Raw genomic sequence first — 26,494 nt, 5'->3', positions numbered from 1 at the left:
TCCGATGAAGAAGGGCGAGTGCCAGTGCCAAGAGCTGGCCAGATCTGCCGTAGTAGACCTCATATAATGATTCAGCCGAGCTGAATATTCTCAGTCATTGATCCCAAGTATTTAAGTATCAACGTATCTACCATGTAACCACTACTACTTCTCTGTAATACATTCATAAATCAGTGCATTATTCTGTCTGACGCCCCGCAGGCTGCAGGGACCAACGCCAACGCCAACGCCAACAGCCATGTGGGACATGCATCGAACTATATACATCAAACTGGGTACTCTGGATAGTATCTAATCTCGATCTCGATCTCAATCTAGATTCAAATCTCGAAAGTATCCTAGAATGTACATATAATCTAGCCACGCCAAGCTGGTTATACCAGGGTTACATGTAAGCGCCCTCCGCAGCCACGCACAGCCCCGGATGTTTCTATTTGAGGCTGACTCTGCCTTGGACCTTCTGGTAATCCTTCAATCTCCTCTTCTTCTCCTCTTTCTCTCTTTCCTCTTCCTCTTCCTCTCATTCTCTCCTGTATATTTCCCCCCGTTTCTTCATTTCCCCTCTGTACCTTATTTATCTCCCTCCTCCTTCGAATCCCCGCCTTTGTCCACATCCATCGCATCGCATCGCATCGCCTTGCATCGCCTTCGCATCACCCCCACACCAACCATCAGCATGCCCTCACTCAAAAATATCCTCCATAAGCGCGATTCAGTCTCCAAAGACAAACCCCCCATACCAACCACTTCACCCGAGGCCATCCCAACATCTCCACCACCCCCCGAAATCACATTCCTCCGCTCAGATACATTCGGCCACGAGGAGATCACCCCACCAGTATACCCCGACCACCACGATCCTCATCAACAAAACCAAATCACGACCTTGAAATCCGACGAACCGCCCAGCACACCAACAACATCCTCCCCACGCCGCAGTTTCCAAATCTTCCGCCGCTCCTCCTCCGCCCGCTCCCTCTCCAACAACAACCCCTCATCCTCCTCACCATCCCAACCACCGCGCCGAGAACGCCGCCTGTCAAATCTACTCCACCTCGACCACCGCAGCCGGAGCAACTCACGCGATTCCTCGTCCGCAAATATCCCCCAAGATCTACCACAAATCGAAGACGAGGAAGGCGATGAACGGGAGCAGGAAGCGCAATGGGAAAAGAGAGCTACAGTGCTAGTGCAGAAGAATCCGCATTTCGGTCCGACGTCGCCGATTCATTCGCAGACGGAGTTGAGACCGGGTCAGATGCCTAGATCGAGGAGTTCTAGTTCTGTCGGTGATCAGCAGGATGATGTATGTTCTTGTTCTTGTTCTTGCCAATGCGATTGTGATTGTGATTGTTGTCGAAGCTCTCCCATGTGGAGATGGGCGTGGAGAAGATGGGCCGTGCTAGAGCCAAAGCTAATCCCAATTATTGTAGATCAATATCCAGGAAGCGATTCGATTGCATGAGGCAGGTGGTAAGTTTAGTGATGTGATGCATCATGCTCAGGGCTGATGAATTCATTCCGACTCCGAAAAACATAACTGATCAATCCCTCTTTTTAGATTTGGAACGATCTACCAAGATGTTCGGCCACTTGGCTGATCCCAATGGCACAAATAACCCTCTCAGCCAAGTTCTCTACGGACTAGCACTACGGTATGACTTTCCTCCTCTCCCTTCTCCCTGCCTCTTTGTCCAACTATTCCATTATCCATTATCCCCAAACCCCTAACCCGTAAATCACCATACTAATTAATCCCTCCCAGACACGGCTGGGGCTGCACAAAAGACGAAACACGAGCAGTAACCTACCTCTCCGCCGCAGCCTCCAACTCCGCCGATATCGAATCCGAGGCCCTCCGCGCGGGCATAAAGAAAGGTGGCGCCGCAAAGGGCGAGTTAATCCTCGCCATCTTCGAGTTGGCGAATTGTTTCCGGAATGGCTGGGGCGTCGAGAAGGATCCCGCTGCTGCGAGACAGTATTATGAGACGGCTGCTAATTTGGGGGACCTTGATGCGATGGATCAAGTTGCTTGGTGTTATATTGAGGGGTTTGGGGGGAAGAAAGATAAGGTTAGTTTGGTGATGGCGGGGGAGGAGCTCTTGTGTTTGGTTAGGGTAACTATTTGCTGACATTTCCGGGGTTACAGTTCAAAGCGGCGAAGTATCTTCGATTATCGGAGAAGAATGGGGGGCCTACGGTTGGGAATTCATGGTATGTGTTTGTCTCGTTTCTGGGAGAGGTTTGATTTGAATGCTGTCGCTGATCTGTTCTTCTTTTCTTTTGCTTTAGGATCTGGAAAGAAAAGTATAATCCGAAATGATGTGATGGTTGTGATTCTTGTTATATTCTACTATTCACTGGACATATTGACTACTCGACGATTTGACATGTATGATGACTTACTTTGATATGATGAGCCGATTCTTTTTATTGCATGTACACTTTTATGGAGAATGATAGGATTAATGTACCACCGGCATGATTTATACTAGTTTATCCATGGATCCTGTCGCGGGATTCTGAGTATACAACACCTCAGGCACTCGACGCCGACCCGAAGCTGAATCCCCTTCGAGTCGCCTGCATATCGAGGCCCACCCGAACCCTAGTGTATTTAAGATCCCACAAGTATTCAGGATTCCTGATCTCTTCAAGAATCAGTCTGTGTATCAACTGTCCAATCTGATATCTACTGTCCGATATCCTTGCCTAGTCACAGGTTTCTAGCCTGACAACTTAGTAACCGTTACAAAGACTGCTTGATCCCTTCTAAAGTAGGAAGACTATCAAAACTGCTTATAGCACTTATCTTTTATTATGATATATTTGTCTGTAATAATAGGGGATCACCTTACGAGGCAGTATTTCTTGTTTCCTATCTTAATGTTTAAGTTAGGTTCTTATATGCCCTAATAAATATACAGACGATCTAGATATATATCTTTAGCCTAATATATAGCGATTACTTACTAAAATATCCAAAGAACATACTTACGATTCGATTATATCAAAGTCGCAGTCCTGCAGATTGATCAAACTAATCTTAACACTAAGTATATACTGGATTCAATGGCTGCTAGGCAGGATAATAGCCTGATTCTGCTTTATATATATACTGTTCAGCGGGTTCTGAGAGAAATACGAATTATACAGTAGAATATAGGAACAGTATTTGACTATATAGAGTTTAAGGAGAGAATCTTATATTCCAAACTTACTCTCAGCTAGCTTAAACTACTGAAGCAGTGCCTAGAGGTTCTAGAGAGCTTTATACTAATACAGCAGATATCTTGCTCTAGGGTGGGTAGAGGTACTAAGATAGGGGGCACTAATTAGAGGCTAAATGTACATCAAACATGCTCGTTATCTATTTTATACGACGGACGACGGGCGCTAAATTAAGCAGTCACGCTAATTAACTATTGTTGACCTTTCCTATCCCTGTATTTCTTCTGACACAGTATGCTCTCTCTTTAATATCTGCTTCAGGATATTGTTGAATAAAGCACCGAAGTCGGTCGTATAGTGGTACTTGGGGACTCGGGTGGTGATTTCGATACAAGAGCCCACTATATCAATATATCTGCTTAGCCTCTGCTCCTTAACCATTGTTCACTGTTTCACTTCACTAGAGTAGCTTTATGCTTTACATAGCAATATAGCTGCTGTTACCTTAGCTGATTCCTCTTTTAGAGGATAGGAAACCCCAGAAGAGAGAGATAGGGCCAGACCGTCAATATTTGACAGGATAGTTTGGCTCTGTGTGGGTGAAGCATTGATTTTTTCTCTAAGTGTGGTGCTAGGATCTTTATCTGGAAGCAGAATCAATAATTTGATCTACAAGTTGGGGTCTGGATACTTAGAAGTTAAAATTAGAAGCAGACTGACTGAAGATAGTACAAAAAAGGGTGCTATCCTTGTGAATCATCCCTAGGTAGTTAGTTGGAATACTGTTAAACTTGTGATCTTATTTCTTTTTGTTTTAATTGTAAGGAAAAGTTGTATCTTTACGGTGGAATCTTAATATCTCTTCATTTAATGGCCATGGAATTCTACAGATTTCCCTAAGGAATGCCTGGTGTAGATATTATAGCGCTAGCATGTTTCTTCGTAAGAAATGAAGTAGATGCTTCCTGATATCTGTTGGAAAGCGAGATGAAAGTAGTCAGTGAGCAGAGTGCAGCACTGGATTTTCCAGTACACCTGCCATTGTTTATGGCTCTGGCCGGAGTCTCGCGAAGAAATTCAGTTGAAGATGCCGTTGAAAGAACTTTAATCAACATAAGAATAGACTTTGCTAGGTTAGGAGCCATGGTTCGTTGCACCGCCCGTTGAATTACCAACCAAGAAACCAACGTGAGGATTGGGAAAGTTGACGTGGGGCTAGACACTGTTGAGATTTCTCCTCGCACATTCTGGAAAGAGAATCAGCATAGATACCCAGCTCTTGCTAGTGTCGCACGAGATGATCTTTCTATTCCAGCAACTGGTGCAGGTGTTGAACGGCTTTTTAACTCTGCCCGAGACATCTGTCACTACCGTCGAGGCTCACTAAATGCGACCACTATCCAGGATCTAATGTTGTATATGTGCGCATCAAGATTTGATCTTAAGGAGCAACAGCTTGCATTGCTTAACCACTTTCACTCAGAGGAAGAGAAAGAGGAAGCAAATGAAGAAAAGGTTGCGGGGTTCCTTGATGATCTAGATCCGATCAGTGATAACGAGGATGATGTGGTACCTATCCAGGAACAGCCTACGACACAGAGACTTTCGGAGCGAGCCGCAGGGAAAAGACGAAGGAGTGTGGTATCTGAAGCAGAAATAGAGGCCCAGGAAGGTGCTCAATCCGACAATGAAACAGGTATTCCATTACCTGAACAGCCTGAGATCCAGCAGCGAGTATCAGGGAGAAGTCGGAGTGGTGTAATTCAGAGGAATTGATTCAGTTATTATTCTTGAGGTGATACACGACTCTATACTGTATATACAACGAGAAGACCAAGTTGATTTGCAATCAACTTGATTCTTCATATAGGCAACCCGGGATTATTTCCGATGTTGCGGCTTTGTTCCTGATCTGCGCAAGCCTCGTATCACAACAGGAAGCTTTCAAGACGTCAAGATGATGATTTTATACATTATTAGGTAGCATGTCTTAGAGTAACTCAATCAATGTCAGGCTGAACCTATCCAAACACCCGCTTCTCTATCTCTTGACCTCCTATGTAAGGCGAATACTTAAAAACACAAGCAAAAACTGCACAAATAATGCATGTCACGGGTTTCCATACTTTTGCACTGTTTGACAGCCCGCCGGGCACTTGGAGCCCGTAGTAAACCACCGGGCTGAACCCGTAGTTACCCACCGGGCTGAACCCGGCCGGGCATGCCCAGGGCTGTGCCGAGGTCTTAAGGACGTGAAAATCGGCACCGGTTATCCGAAGTCTCAGTCGCCCTGCAATGGGACCGACGATTAATCAGTCCCCAACTAAGCGTCTGACGGTGTACAGTCTCATACTCATCCTATCCCGCACCACCAGACTCCCTCTCCACGATATTCTGGCTACAATATATAGACGCACCCTGGAGATAGTCATGGCTGAGCCTTCTACCAAGGAATGGATCCAGTCCCTCGTTGAGCCTGGTCTGCTCCTCTTCTGGGCCATGAGCTGTATTATTCCCAAGCCGATATTGCATCGGACAAGGCAAGATATGTTCCTAGAGGGCTGACGTGGTTACAGACTACGTAAGAGTCAACTTCGAGGCGGTGTTCAAGCGCGGACAGGTGCTTGCCCCATTCCTGCAGACCAGCAAGCTACGCGATGAAGCCTTTAGTCGACTCTGGGTTGCGTTCAGTGAGCTACGCCCTCCGTTCCCATCAGTCAAAATGGCCCCCTAAGAACAACCGCATCGTAAGACTGACCCGATCTACAGCGACCCTCGTTGAGGGGCCACCATCGACACCTGGTGCAGACTCAGCCCCGACGCGCATCCAAGCCGCGTCGGATCTCATCCCGGGCGTGCTGGCGCGCGCCTCGGGGGTAGTGCTTGACGTGGGGCCCGGTACGGGCACGCATATGCCCCTCCTGCAGTCGCCGGCCATCAAAGCGATCTACGGTGCCGAGCCGTGCGTCGGGCTGCACGCAGAGCTCCGCGCGCGCGTCGAGGCCGAGGCCCTCGTGGACAAGTACCGCATTGTGCCGAGCAGCGTGGCCGCGGCGGACCTTATACCGGCACTGGAGAAGCAGAGTCTGTCGGTGTCGGACAGCGGTGCTGGCGTCTTTGATACGATCATCTGCGTGCGTGTGTTGTGCTCCGTGCCGGATATGCAGCGCACCGTCTGCGAGCTGTACGGCTTGCTGCGGCCTGGCGGGCAGCTCCTCGTCGTTGAACATGTGGTGAACCCGTGGCGGACGGCGAAGGGCTCGGTGGTCGCTCGTGTGATGCAGGCGGTCTACGGGTTCCTTGGGTGGAGCTGGTATGTCGGCGATTGCTGCTTGAATCGCGATACGGAGACGGCCTTGCGTGAGGCAGCCGAGGCTGACGGTGGGTGGGAGTCTGTTGAGTTGGACCGGTGGTTTGGACGGTCTGTGTTGCCGTATGTTTCTGGGGTATTGGTTAAGAGGGGGGTGAATGGGCTGTCGCATGCGTGTGATTTCTACACGATTTGTTTATTTGTTTACATAGGGTATAAACATTGTCATTTCAAAAGCATCGGATAAGACTGCAGTAAAGGGTATCATGGAGGCTGAGGTTTTGGTCGTCCCGGCGGCCAAAAGTCAAACAGATACAATGCCTCGGACGTCCATGGTCCTTGGTCCTCGGCTTCGCTATCTACATTATTCGGTCCACTTCGGTACGATTTAGGTCGTGGTGGCATGCGTCGAGTGTTAACTAACGGGGACGGGTCGGAGTGTGCCTTGCGGAGTACGCTCGACGACGACCTTGTCTTCAATGCTTGCGGCACGACAAAGCGAGTACCTCCAACTTCCCTGCACCCCATTACCACCCTACAGCTATGATGACTCCTACCAATATTGATCCTAAGGATATTTAAGCACACTGGGCTAAATATTAGGACGATAAGTATGTTGAGGGTTGGGCCTTACTCTGGGACAAAGGTGAGAATCTGCTCTGGGGTTGTGGCTTCCCTAACCCTGTGCTAGAAGACACTCTGGTCCAGTGAACTGGCACTATTAGCGGGCCTATTGTCTAGGACGGTGAGAGGCGGAAGGCTCTGGTACTGGGCTGTGGACGTGGAGTCGATGTGCTCTTATTCATAAGCTTTGGGTATGATACCTATGTAGACATCGCCATACCCCATCTTGGGACCCAACCCAACCCATAACCCAGTGGGTTATAGATGGGTAACCCATTTAGACCCATTTCAACCTATTCTGTTATAATTTCTTTATAACTTTTATGCACTGTATTCTAAAACGAACTTTTATATCTTTTTTTTAGAAGGAATTAGATACTAAGATTTTATATATAGGTTTCTATAGTATTAATTATATTATAGTTAAATTTTCGAACTGAAATATTTAGTAATCAAAAAGTTATTAAAAAAATAAGACTATTTATAAAGATATATATGCAACTTAGTATGATATACCACTATCTTCACTATAGAGCTCTGTAATTTGATTTATTTTTAAATATATTACTTTCAGATCTTTTGACCTATTATATATATATTTAAATATAGAATAATAATAATCTAAAAGAAAAAACTGAAATCACCTATATATAAGGCCTAAAAACAGCTCATATATACAGTATTTAAAGGCTTGGTATATTTGACCTGTTTACACTAAAATGGGGACCCAGTGGGTTCCTATGTGGGTTATAATATTCGACCCAAAACCCATTATGGGCTGGGGTTGGTTGGGTTGGATCATGGTTGACATGGGTTCTGGCGATGTCTATGTGTGTATAACCTAATCAGATAAAAACAGGCCACAATAATGTTGTGGTAATTATAGGGAGACAGAGTATAAGTGTAATAGGTGCCTGCTTAATAATAGTGCTTAGTTTTTTGTAATTTAATTAGTTATTGTTATTATATTTATCTGAATACCATAGGTGGTGGTGGGGACTGCACAGATCGCTTAGAAACACGGGTGGTATATAAATCACGTTAGTCAGTAGCTGCTCAAGTTACTTCACACTGCTTTCTCACCAACATCCATTCTCTGATGTGGTTTTCCTGCGAAAAACAACGTCGATGCCCAGGAGACAGGCCATGCAAATGTCTGCTGGGCACAAAGATCTTTTAGATCCTCGTCGGACTCCGAGACAAGGAGATCCACAACAGCGGTGAAGGTATAAGCCCCTATTCCGGTAAAAATATAGCACCTAATTCAAACGTTTAGTATCACAGCATATTAAAGAATCAGGAAGGAGGAGAAAGAGAAACGCACCACCCATGAAGCTCCAATAAAAAGGCCCAAGGAAGACCGATTGCTTCACGCGCTCGCGTCAAGAATCCACAGGCCCAATACTCGATCAAGGAAAGATAGAATCCAGGCACTAACATCGCTGCTAAAAGGATGCAAGTTAGTTCACTGGTAAGTAATGATCAATTTGTAGGATTGGGTTGGCTAACTAGCACCAAATCTAAGCATCCCATATATCTGCCGCCGGGCATTTGATAGCTCCCGGGCATTTGATACAAGAATCGTCCGGCTTGCGTTGAGTGGTCCTGTTTGAACTATGATGACAACCACAGAACCGAGAAACCACCGTGAATGGACGAACAGTTCATCGGCCATAATGTTGAATGTTACTAGCAATAGCAGTAAGGAGCCGATGACCGTGGCAATGATGGTAGAGATTCGGCGAACGGATTTGGCTGTCCAGACTCGGCCAGTGGATTCGCCTACCAAGACATTGCCTGTCAAGACGCGGCGTAGGAGTGGAGCTATTATGCAAAGCGTTGAGAGGTCATGCACTGCAAAGGGAAAAATGAGTGAATAAATAAACCAGCCGTGTGGTATACCTAGTAATACTAGTTGATCAAGCGGGGTGGGGGAAGACGGGGTACGCACTGATTTTGGTGTAGTACTTCAGACTCAGATGGAATGCAAAAGAGCATAGCCCAACTATTATTAGGCCCCAATATGGCAGAGCACGTAAAAAGTCATTGTTACCTGGTTTGGATTTGTTCGCTTTCCTTCGCAATTGGCGTAGGCCGTAGATGCCGTAGATTACTGAGTAGGTCTATAAATCAGAATTGAAAATCCACACAATATTTTCCCGTGTGAATCTTACCGTAGACTAGACCGGTCAAGCTGTTGATGAATTCGGCGATGTATCTGCTCACGGCGTAGTCTGCCTCGCAGAAGCTTTGTCGTGGTCGTCAGTCACTGGAGAAAGGTACAGGACGGGCATGCTTACTTGGCATGCGAGGTTGGGGGGCCCCAGAAAGGATCTGCAGAGTTCATGGTGTTTATTTTGATGTTTCCCGACGTACAGAAATGCGGTAGTTGAAAGATGGAAAGGTAAGGTGGGTAGAAAGCACACGTTTATGTAAAGATTGCTTGTCGAATTGGCCCCCAAAGCCTTGTTGGGGGCGGTCAAAAAGTCTTGATGTGATCTTTTTGGATGTCAAAAAAGTCATATTTGAATAAATATTTGACGATCATTCTAAGTTTGCATTGCAAGTGACTAATTGGGGGTTATAAGGAATTTCTATACATTTTAGCAATTTTTCTAGTTGACATGTAAAACAAAGGAAAGCTCCATGCACCCAACGACCTGGGACAATGTTGGAGCCATTGTTTTATTGAAAATAACCTGTCTGTTTCCCCTGGTGCTAAGGACTAAATGGCCGACATTTGCTCTCCGTAAACTTGAAGAACATGACTAAACTGCTCCCAGGAATTTGGTATTTTCTGTTTTTAATCTTTTTTGGTTCATTTTGTAAACTTTCGCTTTTCGCGCACCCTTGACCTGACAATATTTCCGTATATCAATCTCAGCCAAAGTGCTTAACATCCGAAAAGATAATTGTTTCCTCGAAACCAATAGCGAGCTGAATATCATTACACACACTAAATGGAACATTCCGCTTCGCTTGATCCCCTTACCATCAACCATTGGCAGATTAGCAAGGACGACCAGCATTTGCCAAGCCCTGAAAAGGATTAGACCTTGAGATAAACATCCCAAGTAGATGTTACAGAAAAGTCTCCCGGGGTTCTGGAGCTGGTGTATGTCCAACATCCACGCCCAGCTGCATTCCAATGAGCTGCATTGGCTGTTGCTTGCACAGGCATCAACGCATTCATCCCTAGTCAGGGGGGCACCATGGTTAGTTCCTGTCTTATCAGACCCTGAGACAGCTAAATAATCATAGAACGATTAGCGTGTGACATGAATGGCTTGGGAACGGATATTCATACTTTTTTTGCAAACAAGCTTCCAGTCTCTCCCCCCATGGGCAAGTAAGTCATTGTTTGAGCCGGGGCTTGTTGGAGTCAGCCTTAAATTCGTCTTTTGGGAGTTTATATCCTCACAAGCTGCAGCACTCAGGGGCTTTGACGATGGGGGACCACCGCCGCTACCAGGGGGGTCCACCATCACCGCCGCCAGGGGGTCCACCACCACCGCCGCCTGCTCCAGTTCCCAAGCTCGCCTGGCAAGTAGCGAGCTGGCCGTCAACCACCGCTTTGTCGGATTTGCATGAGTCGTCAAATATGCTAGAACCCGTTGGGTCATAAATATGCACATCTCATAAAACGCGATGTTAATTGAAACTTCGCCGGTCCCAAACACTGTCGTAAGACTTCAAATGCGTTTCGCGTATGTTTGTACAGCAGATCAGCCAGGAGGTTCCAAGCAAAGACGCTTGCGCGAGATGCGCCAAGGCAGAGGGCCCCTTTTCATCATGTGTGTACATGATCTCTACCAATATACCTACTTTGATGGCGCATGTGCCAACTCTGCCTTCAATAACGGCGCCAAAAAGTATTCTTTTCGTATACCATTTGTTGCTTCCAATTTACGATCATTCCTAACTACAACAGGTGAAGAGGGTGTACTGCCCGACTTTATCGTTGCCGATCTTTAAAAGGCGAGCCCAGGTCATCGATTGTTACGTCAGGCAAAGGCTGCTTGCTGGTGCTGAGGTCTTAGCCAAGAAGAAACGCGATTCTGCTAGTCAAGCAGAAGCCAGGGCTAAGCACCGTTCTATTGACAGATAGTCAAGACCAAGTCCCATAGACCAGGGACTACGAGCCAGGTTTCGGCGCGCGTGGGCATGGCTCTGCAGCCTCCTGCAAGCTCTTCTAAGCTGGCCCCGTTCCAGAGCGAATTCCTGCGCTCGCCGTTCACTGACCCTTCAAGTTGCTTCTTCGTTCGCCCTGGTGAAGAGGACTGGCACCGTTTTCGATCAATATATCAGCACATGTCGGAAATGATCGATCAGCAAGAGAATCCCAGTCCATGAAACCGCTTTTTGACATCGATCCTTCATTTCAAGAGGAGCCCGAGCCGCCGAATCTTTTTTTTTTTGGCATCTCTTAGGTAGTTCGCAGGGCCGCCAACGTCAACCGCGACCCCACGACGCACGCCAGCATCTGATCCCACGCTACCGGTCGCTAACATATATCCCGGTCCTGTGGCTGGTGCTGGGGTGTCTTATCCGGCGGCATTCACGCGAAAACAGGTCGCAATACGAGGTGTCGGAACCACGCCAAGGAAGAGGGGTTGTGGCAGGGCTATTGAGGATCGAGCGAGTCTCAAATTTGAGAAACCTTTATAAGCCCAGCACAGCTCTAATATCACCTATTTAGCGATCAAGTTACCTCTGACTACTGTACATATTCATTCTGGGTCCTAAGGGTACTACTAGTACTACTTGGTATACCCCCAGACGTCACCCGGGACATTCAAGACATGGGTTTACCTCAAACCCTATTGTCCTATTTATTCTCATTATTTATCCTACTAAGCCGGGCTCTTTCATACGACTATGCGTCCTATTCTAAATCCAATGCCGTGAGAATCGACTCTTCTCGCACCGTCCTTGCCGGTCCCCTCACGACAGTCTTTACGCCGCCTGCATCGTGCTTTACCCCCCCACACCGTTGCATATTATGGCTATCCGTGGATAGTACAGGGCTTTGATGGACCCAATGGAGACGATTGCTCCCCTGAAAACTGGAAGTATGATCGGTACTTTAGTCCAGGGCAGTGTCCTTCCGGGTATAAGGCTTGCACGCTGCCTACCGAGACGCAGAGGCTCGTAACGACAGAGATATGCTGTCCGACGTAGGTTGAGTTTCTTCCTCTACTCTCTTTTACTGAAAGCGCTTTTATTGTTTCTCTCCTTTTCTGCAAGAAATGCCTATCTAGTCCTCGGCTAAACTAACCGTATCAGTGATTTTGACTGCGTGGGACAAGACTTGTGCTCCAAAACATTCAATACTCCGACCCACATCACATACACAGACTCAACTGTTTCCACTGAAAAGGATGTCTATGGCATCAGAGCTACCCCCATCCAAATCCGTTTTGAGGCAAGTGACTCGACTGCCGTTCCTATTCCGACCGAGTCGTTCAAATTACCGGAATATCCCGCGCCAAAGAAGGAGCTCAGTCAGAGAGAAGAAGCCGCTATTGTAGCTGGGTCAATTGCTAGCGCCGTATTTCTCGCTTTGGGGGCCTACTTTGGACGGAAGTACTGGAAGCAGAGGAAGGAGAACCTTGCCAGTGCTCCAAGAGATGATGATCCGCCGCCGCCTTATACGAAATAATCATTAGAGGATGGAGTACGAGAAAACTCACCCGTTTATGAATAGACTTAATTTTTTGTTTCTCTACAGAAATGGGTAATTTTCAGGAAAGGACAGGGTAAAAATTAATGACAGTAGACCCTCACGGTTCAATTCCCCGGGTATAATTAGTATGTACTTCTAAACCTAAGTACTAAGAACGAAAGACAGAGTAAAGCAGAGAACTATAGAAACCAAAAAAAAACCCAATCTATATCCCAAGGTATCACGAAATAACAATGAAACAGCGTACACACGATAGCACCTCATGCAAAAGGCAGTACTATCTCACTCTCCATTTTCTTTTTTCTTCAGACACACAGCACACACCGACACAAAGCGGCCACCATTTTGATTTAAGCCCACTTGCCCAGAAGAGCCATGATACCAGCACCGAGCAACAGCGAAAAAACCATAAAGGTCAAACGCTTATCGTCACGAGTGCGGTGGGGATCAAACAAGAAGTCACGGGCAAGCAACTCCACCAAACCGGTATAAATCAAAATACCCGCCGAGATCGCATCCAGCACACCAGAGACGACATTCGCAGTATACGAGCCGGGATTGTAGGTATTGCGCACACCCAGACCAATAGCGATGGAGATAGGAGTAGTGAGACCATACGCGGTACAAAGGAACCAGGGCAACCAACTTCCCTTCTTGAAGGGAATAGAAGACATTCTGGCGCCAATACCCAGGCCTTCGAAGGACTGGTGGAAGACGAGAACGGGATAAAGCGAAGCAAACTCATCACCCGAAACACCAAGATTCAACCCGATAATAACAGAGTGGAAAATAACTCCGAATTCGAGGATCAGGAAAGCGGCAATTTGCTGACGGAATGAGCGTTCAACGAACGAGTCATCGTCGTTGCTCGATTGGTCTTCCAATTCACGCATTATCTTCGCATCATCGCTGCGAGAGCCGTCCTTGTCGAGACCTGTTGCGTCTTGGGATAATCCATTTGGGTTGACGTGGACATGGTCGTTATGAACAGCAACACCCTGCGCCATAATGGGCTCGGGGTCATCGCGACAAAGACCATATTTCTTCTCAACCCATCGCTCAGCGCCAAAGTCCATGAGGAAAATTATCATCAACGAGGTGAGCACAATGGCAGGGCACCAGGAGTACAGGGCCCAGTTCCCGGTCATACCGACGCAGCTAGCGGGCCCGATTTCATCATAGGCTGGGTCGAGGAGGTGGATGAAGGCTGTTGCGACGATGACGCCGGCACCGAAGTACTTGGCGAATAGGTAGACGTAGAGAGGGATGCGGAGGCGGGGTACACGTTTTGCGACGACGGGGAAGAATGTTGCCGCGCTGGATACGACTAGAATCACGAATATGGCTGATACACGTGCGCCTGAGACGGCCGTCGTATTCATTGCCTTCGGCGTTGAGGTAGCAGATTAATTCTCTTTGGTCGACTTCGTCGAGGTCGACGTTGTGGGGGTCGAAAGACATGATGGGTGGTTCAAACTCTCCCTAGAGGAACTCGGAATGTAGGAATTTCTTCTGAAAGATTCGTGGTGGTGTGGTTGGGCTGGATATAGGAGGAAAGCCTGTAGAACAGAAACCCTAACCAGCGAGGATGATATAAAAGACCACGAATTTGAAAACGAAAGAAGGTCAAAAGTAGAATGAACAGTATGATTCAAACGGAGGGATCGTCCGTGCCATTTTATAATTGTCGCAGACGAAGAAAGAAAAAAGAAAGAAAATTCGAGCTGATTGCCTCCGGAGCCACCGTGGAGGACCTTGGGAGTTGGTGGCAGCCCATCGAGTGGTTCCGTAGGTTTTGGCCCCCCGATGGTCAGAACCGATTGTCAAACAACGCGAGACATATCCAGATCAATTAAAAAGACTTATTTCTTCGTCTTCTTTTTCCTTTTCTTTCTCCTTTCTGTATAGTGTCTATCTGGATCTGTTGGGTGGTGGTTGGACGGGCTGCAGTATCCCGCACCGCAGTGCAGCGCCTGGCGCGCCTCGTGGGAGGAACCACCGGCCAAGAACCAAACGTCAGATCTCTCCAGTCTTGGTCAAAGCTTGGATATGTGCCTCAAGCCTTGGTCTGATGCATGTAACAGTGGAGAAGGCCGAGTCCCAAGACCCTAAACATCTGCCGGATGATTGGACAAGCCCCCCAGTCACCACGACTTGCCATCCCCCAAGGTCCTCCGGCTAATGGATCAGGGCCACAACGTGGATTCCACTCTCAACTGACGGGCGTGTCACTGTGATGGGGTAAGTTTGGTTCAAACTCTCCGAGGAAATGGCCATTAACCGAGCTGGGAATATGAGATAGGTGGTATGAGGTTCCACCTGGCGACGTTGATGCGCTGATATGTACTATCGACATCCACAAAGCCAAGCATACTAAAGGAGAAGGTGAACAGGGAAAGGAGAATAGTGGGATTTGACAAGGAGGAAAGGAAAGGAAAGGGAAATGACGGGTTCAGCCGCCGTATCTCAAATTCTTTTTGGAAAATGTGTCCGAAACCAAGGTCTCGATTCTCGATTGTTCATGGTCATGTTCATTGCAAGGTCGTGACTTCATAATATTCGTTCATAACATTCGTTCAGTTCAGGGCGTCGCCGCCTCCACAGTGGTGTTTAGTAAATAGTTAACGCATGCAGAAAGGAAAGAAAAGGTGCAAAGCCAAGGCTTGGAGTTTCAACTTGGAAAAGCCAAGTCGAAGCCAAGTTGGCCAAGGGGAAAAGCCAAGTTCAGACAAGGCAAGACAAGGCTGAAGCAGAACAAGAAGAAACCAGAAACAAAACCAACCCTTCTCACGCTAGAAAAAAAAACAAGTCAAGAACAAAAGATGCCAGGGTCCAATTTTCATAATTTCGTTATCACATGGCCCGTAAATATCCTGATTCATTCCAAGGAGAGGCTCTCCCAGAAAGGAGTCGTGGGAAGTCGACGAGCAAGGGGGCAGACATTTCTCTCCTTCTCCCTCTCTGTACACAAAACCAGCCCAACCAAAACCTTTGCAACATTCAAAGTCCACTATCATGTCATGAAATGAAGAAAAGAAAAGAGGGGGAAACACAACTAAACCACAAGACAACCATAAACCGCAGTGACCGCTCCCTGCCACGCTATCGCTAAAATAAAACAACAACCAAAGACCAGAACATGCAAAAAACAAACCAATCCAAACTCGCTAACAAAGAAACCGCTAAACACGAAGCCACATGAGGATAGGGCCAAAAAAACACAGTGAGTAGAAGAAACAAAATACAACACAAAAGAAACACCGCGTGGTCTATCACGCATCGCGAGAGCCATTGCTGGCTCCTGTCGTTTTCATATAAGTCCAACGAATGCAGCCGACCGAGCCCCTTTCCGTCCAGACATCTCCCTCCCAGTTACGGTGAGGGAGGAAACTTGACAGAAAGATTGGCCTTTGGATCAGATGTCAAGGAGAACTCAAGCAGACGCAAACCCAACCATCTCCTCCTTAACGGGCGCCCCATACTCGTGCACCATGCGACGGAAATCCCGAATGACTTTCTCAGGAACACGGTCCCACATTAGCGATCGTGAATAAACATCCGACGACGCGCCCATGCGATGCTGCGCGGCATTACTTCGCATAGCGGCGAGTGCCTGCTGCAGATTCGACGGTTGCTGCGGCTTGAACGCCTCGTCGTCGAAGCTAGTCAGCTGATTGTACTGATCCGGGTTGAGCGCGAAAACCTGTGCGCGCTGCTGGTCTTCTGTCGGCATGACGAGAGTGTCATGGAGCTCGTCCAGAGTTGAGGAGCCTGGCTGCTGAACCTGGACCTGCGCCATCGGTGCCATTTCCATGGTTGGGATGGCGGAGGAGGAAGGGCCAGAAGGCATGGCTGTGGGGACTTGGCCCTGGCTTTGTACGGCGCTGAACTCGTTCGGTGAGGATGCTAGCACGGCTTTGAGCACGTTTGCTGATTCCGCTCGGTACTCTTCTGAGAGTTGGGGGAGGGATCGGCCGGGGATGGAGGAATTGTTCGAGGCGATGTAGGCGCCGAAGAGAAGACACATGTAAAAGGCGTTCCAGCTGAACGGAGTGGTGGATTTTTCGCTTCGCTCCGAAACCTGGAGGGCTTGTTGCTGCTGTGCTGGGATTGGCTCTTGCATGGAGATACCGTTGCCCATGTTGAAGTCTTCCCATGGGTGGTTCTCCATGGACAGGTTCTCGAAGCCGGTGAAGTCTGCGTGGGTGTCGACTTGTTTGGGGACACCTCGCTCGAGTTTCTCGACCGTCTCCATCAGAATATTGTTCTTCTTTCGCAGCTCGGCGGTCTCGAGGGTGTGCACGCGGATCATTTCGTTCTTTTCGATATGAATACTCTCCAGATAATTGGTCATGTGCTGCTGCTGGTTGATCCACTCGGTTTTCTCGCGAATCAACTCGGCCTCACGGCTTCGCAGCTTATTAACCATATCCTCGAGGTGTCCGATCGCATTGGTAAAATGTTTCTTTTCTTCCTCCAACTTTTCAGTGTGGAGCTTCTTCCGCTGTCGGGAATCCAAACTATGCAAAAGTGGAGTCAGTACGAGACAATCGACTAGAGGGTCAGGTGGGCTCTGAGATATCACTTACGCTGCCTGGCGGTTCCGAAGCAATCGCTTCTGCTGCTTGAGTTCCTTGATCTCCTCCTCGTTATTGGACTGGCTGATAAGATGGTCGATATTACTCAGAGTGCGCTCGGCGGGGATTTCAAAGCGAGCGTTTTTCTTGCGAATACCGTCTCGACGCATCGTCAAGGGTGACCCATTTCGAAAAGCAGCACTCTTTGACTGTGCAGCAGCGTCTGCCAAGTCCATAGGCGCCGGCATCCAACCCTGGCTCGACTGTGGTGACATAGCGACCCCACCCGACGGCGCGAAGCCCATCCCTCCGCGGTATGAGACAGCACCCATGGGCATAGAGTTGACGGGGCCAACGGCACCTCCAGAGAAGGGAGCACTTGAGGTGCCCTCTTCGGATGGATATTGGTCATAAGCAGTGGGGGTACATGAGCCGGAAGCCGTGCGGGACAAGGCCCAACCGGCGGTGGGCTGTGTATACGGCTGGGGACCATCGATAGGCATGAAAGAGGGGTTAGCCGAGTCGAGGACAGACTGCCCGAGATGCGAGGTTGGTCGAGACTCGGAACTGGCGCTGGAGTAGTTGGACCAGACGGAGTTGCGATGTGAGAAGGCATCTTGAGTATCGTACGAAGCCCGTCGGGGGTCGGCGAGCCCCGGCGAGGTCGAGTCGAGGATCTTGTCGTCCAGTACACTCATGTCGTCCTCCTCAGGTGGCACGTCTAATGATGAAGGTTGTTGGTAATAGTCGAAGTGAGAATATCTCGCCATAACGAAGAGGCGGTGTGTGTGGGGGGGGGGGCGGGGGGGAGAAGAGACAAAAGATAGAGATAGAGATAGAGATAAAGATGAATATATAGATATACAGGGGGGAAGAGAAGAAGAAGAAGGGGAATAAATGGAAGGATATGAAGAATAAAATCAGAGGGGTGAAAGTGATAGTAATGGGATGAATGGAGATGGGAGAATGTTGCAGGAATACACCCACTTAACAACCACGATCTCGCTGTACCCTGTATGTATAGTTACTCCATACACAGTGTAAATGTACATCCTCTCTGTACGAAGTACTCTGTATGCTGCTCGTACTGTACCGCGGTGTGCGCGGAATGACCTGCTCCTTCATTGGCTGCTCTGTCCCTCTTGGGCAGACCTGCATTTCTTTCCTGATCCTAGATGACAGAGACTCCCCACTGTCCAATGGATGGCCGATCTCCATAGCCTATCGACACTACTGGTCTGTGCTTGTCCACCTTCTCGTGCCCCTCCCTTCCAATCGTTTCTTCCATCGGGTGATCCTGGCCTTCTAGCCTTCTAGCCTTCTACCCGATCACCCAAAACCAAAACCGCATACCAAAAATGGATCACTTCAGTACATTCATCCTGTACTTCTCCATTCCTGTGTAATACAGTCCTACCATGGTACTCGAACGGGTCCGGCCCGCGATCCACCTGCGGTCCCACCTCCAGAAGCAGAAGCAGAAGTAGAGCAGAAGCAGGGCGGATGCAGATGCACGGATCCTGCACTGATCACTCGTCCCCTCCGGATGACGCTCAGCTCGACCCCTGTTCCATTCTGTACCAGTGCGGGGCAGCATCATGGTTAGTCTATGATCATGATCATAATGATGATGCCATCATCGTTGCAAACCGCCTACCCGCACAACCAGATGAACTGAACCGAACCAGACGAATATCAGTCAACGCGCGGGGGTTCAACACCCAGTAAATCCCACAATATTCTACCATCAATTTCGAAACACTCCACTATATTCAACTTCGGTCTTCACTTTCTCCGTTTGGTAGATCAGCAATGCTGCCTCGTCCTCTGCCCATCTCCTGACGTCGCGACTCGCGAGCACGCTCCCGCTCGGCGTCAGCCCCTGGACCTACTCTGGGGGCCGGAACTGGCTATTCTCTGGTCTATTCGTCTATACTTAGGCTGGGTTGGCGCCGATGATAGGTTCTCCCCGAGCGAGTCGGCGTTTCCGTGCGCGGGACATCGGTTACGATCTGGCGGTGAAAAGCCGTTTTTATCCAATTGAGATCCAGCCGGCATCGGCTTCCTTAGTCATGGACTCTTTGATACTCGTACTGAGTATTGGTACTCCCTCAGTATTCAGTGTACTCCCACGGGGGTAAACAGAGTACATCCATGTACTTCGAGGTACAGTATTGTAGAGCCGCTGACCTACATTCGCTTTTGTCTTTTGCGTGATACCGGTATCATATGAAAACTATCATATTCGGGGCATACCATGTCTCGGGTAGGTCATCTATCCCAGCCTCTGCATACATACTATTCAATATTCTATGCTGTGCTATGCTACATCAACCAGCAGATCTATCTCTCGAGCAAGCGAATGCAATATCATTTCCTCTGAATGAATGAAATGCACCATGACTCACTCTCGCTGGGTCTACCCGCACTCCACGCTCTGGCAGCTCCACCGATCCAGCCCCGCGGCGTCAATCCTGCCCAACGTCCCTGAAACGTTGCCGCCATGTACGGTATCATGTAGCCTCACTTTGGCCCGCCGATGGGGGCTCCCTGCCTGATCAGCGCTCCACCGTGCATTGGGCACATGCTGGGACCAGGGTCAGACAGAGCCAGAGGCCAGGGCTGCAGGAGATGGATGGATGGCAGGAAGGTTCCTCGATCCCACCGTGGAGTATGGAGTACGGAGTACATGGTACATACATCCACAGAAGGAGCCTATCTCCTTAACTGGGTTTCCGGACCGCTTCCTATAGGCGGTTGCTCTCCACTTTACTTGTTTGGCTGCTTTATTTTTTCGTTCGTGATCGTGCTCGGGATGGGGCAGGTCTGCTCCTGTAATTTCTATTTCTTTGACCGCTTGTAGTATTTCTAAGCTGGGGGGTCGAGCTGGGAGTCTGGGAGTCTGGTGAGTGGTGAGTCAGTGCTGGATCTTTTTCGGGGTTCTTTCGATCAGCCTGGTAGACAAGATGGCTTTTGGCGAGAAATTTTGTTTTGGATGCGCTTCAAGGCATGAAGTTTGTTTGCCTGACATCTACTGCTCTGATATTTACTCATACGAGGAGAAAGAGCATCTCTCTTCCAGGAAGCTTTCGATGGTTTACTTGTCGATAGAATGTACTTCATGCTCAAATTGATATAATTTGAATCTCTCTCAGTCAGCCCACCTCTTGCCTTGTAAATGTTCACATATAATATTTAATTATCTACTTACGCATTCCATAATCTCAGGTGAGAATCATTCAATCGAGTTATCACATACTTCAAGTTCTCACTAGACACAGATCCTTTCTACACAACCAAAGATAGACCAGATTTTGCTATCTTAGTAGCTACTAGTACGTAGCTCTACACCTAACTATATCCTACTACTGACGTTCACTTACCCGAAGCCGAACAGTCCACGATAAGTACTAGTAGTAATCCCTTTGAATATTCCCAATAGTATTATCACGTTTTCCATCCTCATCTACCCCAGAAATCCATCACTCTGAATCTCACCTCCGCCGCGAAAGGCCTTGAACAATGCCTCGGATCATCCCATGTCACCCCCAAAAAGGGAACTCAAGGCAGACTCGAATTTACCCGCACCCGAAGCCAAAAAAAAAGCATCTGCCTCGCGAATCGCGACCAAAGCCCCTCCCCCTCCTCCCCCACGGGATCATCACAGCCACTGTCAACAACTCAAAACCTGCGCAAAATAGAAAAAGAAAACAGAAAACAAAGGCAAAAAGTGAAATTCTCCAGCCCAAGCCCCCACGCCCATAGGACATAATCCAACCATATTCTAGTAAATCAGAAATAAATACAAATACCTATATATGCTCAGTGCATGGCAACTATTACTGATTATCAGGTGGTTAGGCCGGCTTTCCCTAATTTCAATCCAGATCTAACTGGACCAGATCAGATAGGCTGACGAATATGCTCAGATCCGCCTCGATTTAGGTCGAAACCTTGCACCCCCGGGGTGAGGACGACTTCGGAATACTAGTACAGATACTGGGAGTTGAATAGAATACCTGCCCAGCGCACTTGAGCTGAATCTAACTGGCCTGGCCTGAAACGAGCTGAGCTGAGCTGAGTATGCATAGCTTTTCCTCAAATGATAGATCAGACCTAGATCTACATAGACCAAGCCAAGTAAATCAGCAAAGCCTCAACCACTATTTGATTATAGAAGAAAGAGCAGAAAACAACCCTGCCATCTCCAACACAAAGAACCATGACACTTAACTAAACACTACTGTAAACATGAACATGATCTACAAACCTACTAACCAACTAAATACGTAGCCACTAGCACTAGGATCATCATCCCATCCCATCCCATCCCGCACTGCACTGCAGTCACGCGCATATCGCGTCCAGACAAAAATGAAATCACAAACCTTAGTTACGGAGTAATAACTAGCGGGCGAGCAGACTTCCCGGGTCCCGGGTACCAAAGTATGCGCTTGAATTGACGAGGAAATGATCGGTGCAGATTTCAACTTGAGGCCCGGCTGAACTGTCAGCGGACATTTGCTGCGGCTGGTATCACTATCACATCACGCATTATTATCTCGTGGACTGTACAATGTACATACGGTAGGATTGGGTAGGGTCTGCCTTGTTCTTTGTGCTTTTATTTTTGACAGGTTTGAGCTATGGTGTTGGTTATTTGGCTATTTAGTACCTACCCAAGGGTCTACTGTGCAGTAGATACTCATAGCGAGATTTTCCGCGTGTCTATACTGTACTATAGACCTTGCTGACAAGGTGAAGGCAAGGACAGGCCGTCTACTATTTTCACGGATACTTAGCCTACTGGGTACTGGCTACTAGTCAAGAGAGATAGTACTAAATACTTCATATTTCTTATTCTCATTCATGCGACATGTTCAGAGACTGGGTATCATCGGATCGTATCCAAAGTCCAAAGGCCACGGGGCAGGGGAACGAAAAACGAATAACGAAAAGAAAATAGCAATAATGAAAAAGAAGGGGGGCGGAGGGGGAAGGGGAGGGGTAGAAACGTCTCCAAGACATCTATATCCGTCAACTACAATCCCAGCAGAATCGCGCCATTTATAGCACGTTCGCCAAAACTAAACGTGGATAAAGTCCTGTTGGTTCGACGTCTCGCCACTATCCACGCCACCAAGTAACTCTTCCGGCTCATCATCGAACTCATCCGAGTCAACATCATCTGAATCAATCTCATCATAATCCTCTTCCTCGCTAGAAGGGTCAGAATCCTCGTCCATGCGATCACGATCTGCGTTCTGCTCAGCCTTCGCGGCCGCAGCCTTGCGAATCTGGCCCGCGCGATCAACATGGGGCAACTTGCACCGTTTCTTGTGGCACACGCCGGAGTTCGCGTAGTCTGGACACTCGTGCACGTGGCGCTCGGCGCACTCGGCGCCCTTTTCGCAGTATCCTAGCGTTGCGAAGGCGCGGCAGACTGGGGCTCCGGGGGTTACGCGGATATGCGCATAGCGGCAGGAAGGATTGGAGCAACGGCCTCTAAGGAAATGCATACAGAAGGGGGAGCGGTGGGGCGAGGGCTCATGGGAGAGATCACAGCTATTACCTGCTGGGCATTCACCTGTTTGGAGGAAATCCTTGCAGATGGCCACTTTGCTAGGGTCGTGAGTGTATAGGCATGAAGGGCCTTTGTAGCAGGTGCCTAGTTGTTGAGAAGGTGAGGTGGGTTAGTAAATTCAATTCAGCGACAAGGTGGTTGGGGTTGGGTTGGCGGAGTGAGTGGTCCGTCGGAATATAAGATACCGGTCGTTGTGAATCTCTTGCACAGGTCGTCCCGCTTCTTCGCGGGGTTCGGGGTTCTATGTTTGTGTTAGTGGGGTGTTGTTGTGTCGGGATCTCGTAGGTTTGAGCTGGTGGTCTCACTTTTTCGAAGTCACTGCGCCGAGACGGTGTAGGTTGCCGTTTTTGCTTCGGACAAAGGCTACACCCGCGACAGTGACTCGCTTCGGGGTGGTGTTTGCGGTGTTCGGATCATCTATTATGGGTAAGCCAGTTATGGGCGAGAGGATTTCATGATCCCACGTACTTGACATCCGAATCAGCTTGCTGCCACCGCGCGCAATCTTAAAGGGAACCTCGTTGACGAGAATCTGGTGGGCGGCGGGCTGCGCAGTCGCGGGGACCGATGGGGCACCCGCGGGTACAGTGCCTTGGGCATAGCGAAGCACCTTCGTTTGTTCACGCTCAGCTCGTCTCAAAGCCTTCACCTTTCGAGTCTCTTCCATAGCCTTGGCTCTGGCTTGAGTTTCTTTGTCATAGACCGCGGAGTTGATCAGTTGCATGTGGCGATCACGTTTAGCAACCCACCCATTAGATGTTGTTGCGGGGCGCGTATCGCCATCATTGTCGCTTGCAGGGCCTGGCGAGGACGTTGGAGTTCCGTTTGAGCTAGGAGCATTGTTCAAAACCAGCGTACGGTGTCGATGCGGAGCTACTGGGCGACGGCCTCTGCCTCGAGAGTAAGGAGCCCACCCCGCGTGGGAAGGGGCATGACGCGAGACATGCTGGGGCTGGTAGGAAGAGGCAGGGTACGGCTGAGATGACTGATTCTTGTGCTGATTGATACGGCCTGCACCAACAGTGAGTACGTGCTTATGTTGTCGAAGTGAACCGAGCGAGGGCTTACCTGCGAGCTGACCGATGCGGGCCAGCAAATCCTCGTTCTCTGTCATGGTGTGCTAGAGTTAGGGGGGGTATTAGTGAGCACGAAGTAAACGAAGAAGAAAAGCTGAAGCTGAAGCTTGCGAGTATACAAGCGAACAGCGAAAAAAAAACCAAGTGAAAGCTGGAGGTGAAGTGGTCTGGCAAAGTTAAGAGTCAAGAGTCAGCCTGCCTTGGCAGTGACGACTCGCGCTTTCCAGCCGCCGGTGGCGTAAATATCACGTGACCCTGGCGCATAGAAGCGACGACGAGAACACTGTAGGAACTTGGAAGATCAGGACATTTAATGGAATTTGATTTACATTAATGATGCGTGCCTTGAGTTAATTAGCTGTCTCACTTCCATTGAGACTTTTGAAGATCTTCCAAGACTGTACGTCTTGTAGCTATATCTCGAAATATACTACTAGCAGTACTAGTTACGAAGCGGGATGTTTCCAAGGGTTACTACTATGACTAATTGCTAGTACTATTCATGGATTACAGTACGAGAATTCCTCCTAAACCTAGTAGGTACTCTACTGATAGCACAAGGGGTGGTTAAATACCGGAGTACGTTGACCATATATGTATTAAGCTATGTATAGCCCCTCTAATCTAGTACAACGATGACTCCTTCAGACATTTTCGAACTGCACATCATCATGGTCCGTAACCATCCCAGAAGGATCATCATCCGAGTCAAAGTTATCCCCGGGAGCCATCTCAGCCTTGACCGCATGGGGCATCTGGGCATAGTTGGTCTGCTGCGCTTCCGGCTTCAACTCCCACGTCATGGCAAAGTCACCAGACTTGACCAGATGTGCGACCATCTCCAGGGTCTGTTTGAGATAAGCCTCAGGCTGCATGAGCTTGGCCTTGAGCGCCTTAAAAGGCCAGTACTGGTACTCGCGGAAGCATCCAAAGATCCTGTCCAGCAGCTCGTTTTGAGGCATACGCGTGTACTTGTTTTCCTGGGCCTTGGCCTTGGATGGTTTTGTTTGTTGCTGGAGGAATGATGTCAGCTGGGATAATTCGGGAAAGAAAAGAAATGGACAATACGTACCACGAATGCACCCTGGGCCGTGGGGAGAAGATGGCGCTCCTGTAAGATCTTGTTGGGGAGGTTCTTGATGAACATGGTTTCTTTCTTCGGCTTGAGAGCCTCCAGGGCTCGCTTTTCTGAGATCAGTCGGAACTCCTCGTTCTCCACTGGAAGACAGTTGAACTCCTGGCTGGCCTGTCCGACAAGGGCAGTGTGTTCTGAATGGTTTGGTTAGAATGGGTTTCCGGGGAGGATGGCTGGAAACAACCGGGGTCGAATACATACTGGGTATGGTCTTGCGCACATAGGGCTCCCATCGTTTGCCTTGCTCCCTCCTCCGTGCGTCGCGCTTCTGAGCTTCATAAAGGGCAGATCGTGTCTCTCCAAAGGTGGCCATGCGATTCTCCACGCCGGGGATGTCCTTCTCCGTGAAGACATAGGTATTTTGAGTCATGTGTGAGGCATTTGTGGAAGTGACGGTTTGTTGTTGGAGGGTATAATCTTTGGGAATTTCGCGGTTGTCTGGTCGATCGTGGAGTCGCAAGCTAACCTTTAATGCGGAGAATAGAGCTTAGTAAAAGATCGCGGTATAACGAAAAGGGAGAAAAAGATCAGATGTGTGGCTCACCCGCTTGATATCATTTGGGTCTGTAGGGTTTTGTTCTATCCTCATTGTTCCAACCTCAATCTCTTCGTCGTCGTCAAGATGCGCCCAGTTCTCCCAAAGCTGTCGGGGAAGGCGTGAGATCCATACGCTCTGGCCAGCTAGGGAGAAGTCGAGATCGCCAGCGTCTTCGTAGAGGTCCTCGTCATCGATGTCGGCTAGAACAGTATCCTTGGAGTCGGGGTCTTGTTTGATGTACATGGCATCCGGGTCTTGCTTGACCTGGGCCATAATGGATATGGAATGGGTGAGGATTGGGTGACGAAAGAGAGGCGGGTTAAACTTCTTGGCGAGGAGGAAGAGCGGTGATATGCGACTGCGATCGAAGAATTGACGGGGGTGCAGTTAGTGTTCGCGGAGAAAGGTGGTGGTTGATAGATGGGATGGACAATGAAGATCCGAAGTGACGGCGCGCCACTTGCGGGCAGCTTCCCCGAACAGGCAGCGAGTAGACTAAAGTGGAAGGCGGTGGCGGACGGTACCCCAGTAATTTTTCGAACTTGAAGTCTTCCGCAATCCGCAATCCTGCAAACTAAGGTCATTTCAAGTTTAACTTGATATACACCAGTTGTCGGCTGTTTTCACTGGCAATGGTTGTTTACGAGGACATACAAATACTGCTCTTTGACTCTACTCCGTCTATATCTTGCGGAGTAGCAGAGGGTGCTGCTCAGCACACTAACCCACCTTAATCCTTGAGTCCAAAAGTGGAGGGAATACCAAGAAGTATAGCAAATAAGGCAGCTCAGAT

The 26,494-nt window shown here is 48.7% G+C and overlaps 8 protein-coding genes across 8 annotated transcripts; 4 read left to right on the top strand and 4 right to left on the bottom strand.

Moving 5' to 3' along the window:
• Positions 1-676: 676 nt before the first annotated feature.
• Positions 677-2,248, top strand: N7509_004084 (tetratricopeptide repeat protein; the record flags this gene model as incomplete). The annotated part of the gene is made up of 5 exons (XM_056628721.1): positions 677-1,306; positions 1,434-1,473; positions 1,562-1,655; positions 1,766-2,072; positions 2,150-2,248. The coding sequence occupies 5 exons, from the start codon at positions 677-679 to the stop codon at positions 2,246-2,248; spliced, it is 1,170 nt and encodes a 389-aa protein (XP_056491455.1).
• Positions 2,249-2,886: 638 nt separating this feature from the next.
• N7509_004083 (uncharacterized protein) lies at positions 2,887-3,159 on the top strand (the record flags this gene model as incomplete). Its single annotated transcript, XM_056628720.1, has 2 exons — positions 2,887-2,894; positions 2,988-3,159. The coding sequence occupies 2 exons, from the start codon at positions 2,887-2,889 to the stop codon at positions 3,157-3,159; spliced, it is 180 nt and encodes a 59-aa protein (XP_056491454.1).
• A 2,442-nt stretch (positions 3,160-5,601) lies between these two features.
• N7509_004082 (class I SAM-dependent methyltransferase) lies at positions 5,602-6,873 on the top strand (the record flags this gene model as incomplete). The annotated part of the gene is given in 4 exon segments (XM_056628719.1): positions 5,602-5,720; positions 5,731-5,840; positions 5,863-6,635; positions 6,694-6,873. The coding sequence occupies 4 exon segments, from the start codon at positions 5,602-5,604 to the stop codon at positions 6,871-6,873; spliced, it is 1,182 nt and encodes a 393-aa protein (XP_056491453.1).
• A 5,034-nt stretch (positions 6,874-11,907) lies between these two features.
• On the top strand, positions 11,908-12,767 carry N7509_004081 (uncharacterized protein; the record flags this gene model as incomplete). Its single annotated transcript, XM_056628718.1, has 3 exons — positions 11,908-12,033; positions 12,059-12,282; positions 12,392-12,767. The coding sequence occupies 3 exons, from the start codon at positions 11,908-11,910 to the stop codon at positions 12,765-12,767; spliced, it is 726 nt and encodes a 241-aa protein (XP_056491452.1).
• A 374-nt stretch (positions 12,768-13,141) lies between these two features.
• Positions 13,142-14,252, bottom strand: N7509_004080 (Zinc-regulated transporter 1; the record flags this gene model as incomplete). Its single annotated transcript, XM_056628717.1, has 2 exons — positions 13,142-14,118; positions 14,144-14,252. The coding sequence occupies 2 exons, from the start codon at positions 14,250-14,252 to the stop codon at positions 13,142-13,144; spliced, it is 1,086 nt and encodes a 361-aa protein (XP_056491451.1).
• Positions 14,253-16,224: 1,972 nt separating this feature from the next.
• On the bottom strand, positions 16,225-18,138 carry N7509_004079 (putative bZIP transcription factor; the record flags this gene model as incomplete). The annotated part of the gene is made up of 2 exons (XM_056628716.1): positions 16,225-17,311; positions 17,381-18,138. The coding sequence occupies 2 exons, from the start codon at positions 18,136-18,138 to the stop codon at positions 16,225-16,227; spliced, it is 1,845 nt and encodes a 614-aa protein (XP_056491450.1).
• A 4,317-nt stretch (positions 18,139-22,455) lies between these two features.
• N7509_004078 (CCCH zinc finger protein) lies at positions 22,456-24,066 on the bottom strand (the record flags this gene model as incomplete). Its single annotated transcript, XM_056628715.1, has 3 exons — positions 22,456-23,036; positions 23,138-23,193; positions 23,258-24,066. The coding sequence occupies 3 exons, from the start codon at positions 24,064-24,066 to the stop codon at positions 22,456-22,458; spliced, it is 1,446 nt and encodes a 481-aa protein (XP_056491449.1).
• Positions 24,067-24,672: 606 nt separating this feature from the next.
• On the bottom strand, positions 24,673-25,974 carry N7509_004077 (transcription factor IIF subunit TFG2; the record flags this gene model as incomplete). Its single annotated transcript, XM_056628714.1, has 4 exons — positions 24,673-25,041; positions 25,101-25,297; positions 25,365-25,629; positions 25,708-25,974. The coding sequence occupies 4 exons, from the start codon at positions 25,972-25,974 to the stop codon at positions 24,673-24,675; spliced, it is 1,098 nt and encodes a 365-aa protein (XP_056491448.1).
• Positions 25,975-26,494: the final 520 nt, after the last annotated feature.

This window comes from Penicillium cosmopolitanum (genome assembly GCF_028827165.1).
Source record: "Penicillium cosmopolitanum strain IBT 29677 chromosome Unknown utg000005l:1.0-4006212.0:1.0-4009387.0, whole genome shotgun sequence".
In the NCBI taxonomy this organism is placed as follows: Eukaryota; Fungi; Ascomycota; class Eurotiomycetes; order Eurotiales; family Aspergillaceae; genus Penicillium; species Penicillium cosmopolitanum.
The sequence above is the reverse complement of the archived record's forward strand: the minus strand, read 5'-3'. Positions and strand labels throughout refer to the sequence as shown.